Raw genomic sequence first — 5345 nt, 5'->3', positions numbered from 1 at the left:
GACGGTTAGGGCTGGGCCCTCGGCCGTAGACTACAGAGGGGGCCTCCAATTAAGGTGACGGTTAAAGGATTCGGCTATACACTAACCATTTAATTGAATGAGATGATCCGATCGATTATCGGAAGCAAGGGTGTTCTCGAAAGATTGACATACGGGACGCCTATCATAGAATAAGGGTTTAACGGAAAACGACATTTGGAAAGACAGCTTTTCGTACCAAAGTACGGCAATTTTGAATATCTCGTTTTTGCCTTTTGGTCTTTGCAACGCTCCGGCCACCTTCCAGGCCTACATAAATGAGGCGCTGCGGGGCCTTGTCGATGTCTCCTGCATAGTATACTTGGACGACATCCTAATCTTCTCGAAAACGGAAAAAGAACATGATTCCCACGTTCGGGAGGTGTTGGATCGCTTGAGGTTATATTGTTGGGGTTGATGGCATTTCAATGGACAGGAGCCGGGTCTCCGCCATTGAGGACTGGCCGGCGCCGCGCACGTACCGCGAGGTGCAGGTATTCCTAGGGTTCGCGAATTTCTATAGACGGTTCATCTATGCGTATTCGCGGATTGCTGCCCCCCTTACAGATTTGTTAAAGGGAAGTGTTAAAGGCAGGAAAACGGGACCGTTTATCCTTACCCAAGACGCTGTGAGGGCGTTTGAAGAATTGAAGCAAGCTTTTGCAGATGCCACGATGTTAAATCACTTCGACCCCGGCCTACCCAGTCAGTGTGAAACTGATGCATCTGGGAATGGTGTCTGCGGAATCTTTTCGCAGTTGACACCGGAGACTTTCCAACGTTGGAAGGATCGGGGGTTAATAACCTCTGGAGATACAGGCAATGGAATGCCTGTAGGAGAAGGCTTTTTCACAGAACCTACAAGGCGCCGTGAATGGAGACCAGTGGCCTTCTTCTCCAAGAAGCTATCGCTCACGCAAAGAAGGTATGATACTCATGATCAAGAGATGTTGGCAATAGTTGAATCCTTTAAGATTTGGCGACACTACCTTCAAGGTTGCAAGTATCCGGTGCAAGTTCTCACCGACCATGCAAATTTGCGTTACTTCTTGACAACAAAGAGCTTGACAGGACGTCAAGCCAGGTGGGCGGAGCTGCTTTCGGAGTATGATTTCTTTATCCGATACCGTCCAGGTCGGCTTAACCCCGCCGATGCGCCATCAAGGCGACCCGATTATGATATCGTTGATGGGGATGAGGATCCTACAAAGGGACCTCTACCATCACTGCAGAAGAAACTGGCTGCAGGGGGTTGGGGTTCTCTAAAGCTTGGGAACGGCGCCGGTAAGGCAGCTGCGCGACCCTATACAGGTGGAGGAGAACTCGGGTCCCCGCAGGGGACTGGCACTGAAGGTCATGAACTTCTCGTGCCACGTTTTGCTGCCATTGAATTGGCGGAAGACGAAACGGTCTACAACCTTCCAACCCAACGGCTTCTAGAATTCATTGGTGAGTTGCAGCAGAGGGACGCCCTTACTGCGGCTCGAATCCAGAAGTTGAAGGAGGAAGGATCCGGGTCGAACTTGGAAGGGGCAAGCCCTGAGCGGGGCGGTGCCGCCGAGGAACCAAGTCGCTGGCAACTAGGGGAATGTGGACTCCTACTGCTAAATGGTTCAGTCTTTGTCCCTCGTAGCAGGGCGGTGCGCCAGGAGTTATTGAGGATTCATCACGATGATCCCCATGCTGGGCACTTCGGATTAGAGAAGACTGAAGAGCTCCTGAGACGTAAGTACGTTTGGGACAAGCTTCGGACAGATGTCAAGGAGTATGTTGAAACTTGTGATGTCTGCCAGAGGATAAAGGTTCCGCGGCACAAGCAGTATGGCGAGTTGGCGCCACTGCCTGTTCCAAAGGGCCCATGGCAGGATCTATCGATGGATTTCATAGTTGACCTGCCGAAGTCGACAAGAGTCAAAGGATATGACTCAATTCTAGTTATTGTCGACCGCTTTACGAAGATGGCCAAATATATCCCTACCCACAAGAAGGTTAAAGCCCCTGAATTGGCTAACCTGTTTCTAGATGCCATCATTCGTGATCACGGTTCTCCGAAATCGTTAGTGTCAGACCGAGGATCCCTTTTCACCAGTAAATACTGGTCGGCCTTTTGCTATCACCTTACGATAAGGCGCCTCCTCAGCACCGCGTTCCATCCTCAGACAGATGGCCAGACTGAACGTCAGAATCAGACATTAGAACACCATCTTCGGGCGTTCTGTTCATATCATCAGAATGACTGGCCTAGACACCTTCCGACCGCCGAATTCGCATATAACAATGCAAAGAATGCAACCTTAAAAGTGTCCCCCTTTTATGCTTGTTATGGGTATAATCCTTCATTACCTAGTGACGTCGCGGACGACGTCCTAAAGGGGGGGATAGACAGTCGGAATGTCGAACGGGATCGTGGGACAGAGTACCCCTCGGTGCCAGAAGTAAAAGCTAGATTGGAGCTTCTGGATAGAATCCACGGGGAGGCGGCGAAAAGCATCCGCCGCGCCCAGGAGCGACAGGCGGAATACTATAATCGAAAACACCTTCCAATGAAGTTCTCAATAGGGGATCAAGTGTTACTTTCAGCAAAGAACATCAAGACGACGAGACCGTGCAAGAAGCTCAGTGAGCGATGGTTGGGACCTTTCCCGATAATAAGGGTAGTGGGTAAGCAGGCATATGAGTTGAAACTAACCTCAGGATTCAAATCTATCCATCCTGTCTTCCACATTTCCTATTTGGAACCCTATAAGCAACGACCCGGGGCGGAGCCGCCTCGGCCGGATGGGCTCGAGATTGAGGGTAATACCGAATATCTTGTAGAAGGAATATTGGACAAACGAATGCACTACAACAAAGTTCAATACCTTGTCAAATGGGAAGGTTATCCATCATCCGAGAACTCATGGGAACCGCTTGAGCATTTAGAGAATGCCGAGGAAGAGATCGCAAAATATGATGTGGCTAGTAGAGACCGCCTCGCTGCACGTCGGAGTGTGGTTAGGCAAGAGCTGCTGCTTGAGACTTCTTCTTTTTCCCAAAGGGTTTTTAGGAGTTTAATGAGGTTACGCAGCTCAAAGATCTCAGAGCGGTAGGAAGGAAAAAAGGGATATGAAGAACCAACAATTAATGCAATTTTATTTGGCCTGAGGGTCGCTATTATTCTATAAGGGCCGAAGCCCACGAAGATCGAAGAAAACACCTGAAGGCCTCATTCTTCCACCACCTCACCCCCACCGAACTCCTCCTCCACCGACGGAGTCCCTGGCACCGGCACCTTTGCCTGCCGTGGAGTTAGCGCTGCGGCGCCGCAGGGGGGTGTAGGAAAGTACAACAAAGTGTCAACTTACCAATTTGCAAAGCACCTCAGTCACCTGCTCCAATTGGAGCGAGATCCTCTCCAACAAACGATTTGTCTCCGTGGCGCTTCCAACGGCGGCGCCGGCCGACCCCTTCTTCTTAGGGCCGGCCATTCTGAAGTGTTTTTCCACCTCGGAGACCCACGCTTTCGCCTCCTTCTCCAGACGGGCCTTGGGAACCTCCCCAGAACGGACGGAATCCGCCAACGCCTGGAGATCCACAACTTTGGCCCTGTACTGCTTTGGCACCTATACGCCTTGTCAGAACCGGCACGGCGCCGTTACAGAAGGAGCAGTACGTACAGGAAGGCAGGTGTCGTTATTTTTCACGCAACGGAAACAGCGTGAATGTGCGGAGGGGCGGGTGCAAAGGATCCCCCCTTCTCGAAGCTGCTTGGCGCAGCGAAGGCAGGTAGCGGTGCCAGCCAGGCGCCGCACCGGGGTTTCCCCACAAGGAGAAAGCAAAGGAACCAAGCTCTCCCTGAGGTCCTCTCCGAACGACCATGCGGGGTCATACATCGCCCTGTTGATTGGCGGGGGGGGGGCGGTGTGACAGCGGCAGGGGGGGAGGAGCAAAACCCCCACAGCTGCTAGGTGTCTCCCCCTCCGCCTCCAACCTGGCCCTTTTGGCCGCGACAGAGGCCGCAGCTGCACCACGTAAACGTTTTTTACCCACTAAAAAACATCAGAATAAGCCCCCTTACTGTCTTCCAAGGACGACGTTCCCATGCACTCACTATTGCAGACCAGGGGGGGGGGAGAAAAAGAAGGACTGGGCATTCAGCAGAAGAATCACGTCGAATAAGACTCACCCATTCCTTTATGCCGCGCAGCGCGCGCGCTGCCAAAGCGGTTGGCAACCGTTGCTACACAACAAAGATAATTCCCAATCCGGTAATCTTGAGGCATCGGGACTATGCCTTTAAAGGGGAGGGCATTGTCACACCCTTGGTTGTGCCAAGGCCCCGTGACGGCTCCACACGGCCCATCGTTTCCCCTCGGATAATCCCATCTATCCCATGACATCACGCAGGTGTCCGAACCGGTTTCCAACCACCCTATGACATCATTCGGATGCAATAGAAGAGGATCCGATTGATGAGATATGAGAATCCTGTTTCTATACGGGGTCTGGATTCCTTCTGGCAGATCAATGCAGCGCCACTGCGGAGTTGCTTCGGCTACCCTCGCTTATAGAGTGAGGGGAGGATGGCTGCCCGTTGTCTATATAGAATAGCTAGATGCTGGCTCTCTATTCCAGGAGCCAGCGATTCGTCTTTTATCTTTTGACAATAAGATACCAGAGTTACCACTGTCCTCATACAATATTCATAGTGTGCCGAGTACCTCTGGTAGTTCAGTATTTGTATAGTATTCTACGAGTTCGCGGTTCAAGCGAGATAATCAAGCCCACCCATAAGGCTTCCCATTATATACCATCCTCCTCTGTGCCGCTGCCGAGTAGCAATCGCCTCGGCGCCGTCACATTACAGTTATGATAATTTTTTTTTGATAATGTTAATGAACAGTTATTTTATATTCAATCTGTAAAGAATCACATTCATTTAATTGTTGATTTTGAATTTTCTTCAGTTGCTGACTAGTGATTGTGAATTTTGTATATATAGACAGCAGCTTTTCATTAAATATTTCATGAATTTGAAAAGATTTGACAGAATGATAGAGAGAGAATTTAACAGATGATGAAATTACTTTTTCTTTAACATTTAATATTTTTTTTAATATCAATATCTGAATTATTAATTATGAATTTGACACTTAAATGAAAGTTGCAGAACTGTGTATTACAGAGATGTTTGAAAATAAAATTGAAATATCAAAAAAATTAAGAAAGATGATAATCTTAATGTTAAATTCATTCATCTTTTTTTATATAATTATAATTTTTTAAAAGATAATATCTCTTTTCCATCTATTTTGTTCTCAAATGATTTGATTGAAATCTATATTTAC

General features: G+C 48.9%; 2 protein-coding genes across 2 annotated transcripts; one reads left to right on the top strand and one right to left on the bottom strand.

The window, feature by feature from the left end:
* Positions 1–380: 380 nt before the first annotated feature.
* On the top strand, positions 381–2971 carry HCAG_02954 (conserved hypothetical protein; the record flags this gene model as incomplete). Its single annotated transcript, XM_001542733.1, has 3 exons — positions 381–391; positions 455–2679; positions 2943–2971. The coding sequence occupies 3 exons, from the start codon at positions 381–383 to the stop codon at positions 2969–2971; spliced, it is 2265 nt and encodes a 754-aa protein (XP_001542783.1).
* Positions 2972–3223: 252 nt separating this feature from the next.
* HCAG_02953 (predicted protein) lies at positions 3224–4801 on the bottom strand (the record flags this gene model as incomplete). The annotated part of the gene is made up of 5 exons (XM_001542732.1): positions 3224–3295; positions 3363–3620; positions 3889–4046; positions 4184–4429; positions 4786–4801. The coding sequence occupies 5 exons, from the start codon at positions 4799–4801 to the stop codon at positions 3224–3226; spliced, it is 750 nt and encodes a 249-aa protein (XP_001542782.1).
* Between the last annotated feature and the right edge of the window lie 544 nt (positions 4802–5345).

The sequence above is a fragment of the Histoplasma capsulatum genome, genomic scaffold (genome assembly GCF_000149585.1).
Source record: "Histoplasma capsulatum NAm1 scaffold_2 genomic scaffold, whole genome shotgun sequence".
NCBI lineage: Eukaryota > Fungi > Ascomycota > Eurotiomycetes > Onygenales > Ajellomycetaceae > Histoplasma > Histoplasma mississippiense.
Note: the sequence above shows the minus strand (reverse complement) of the source record. Positions and strands in the feature narration are given on the sequence as shown.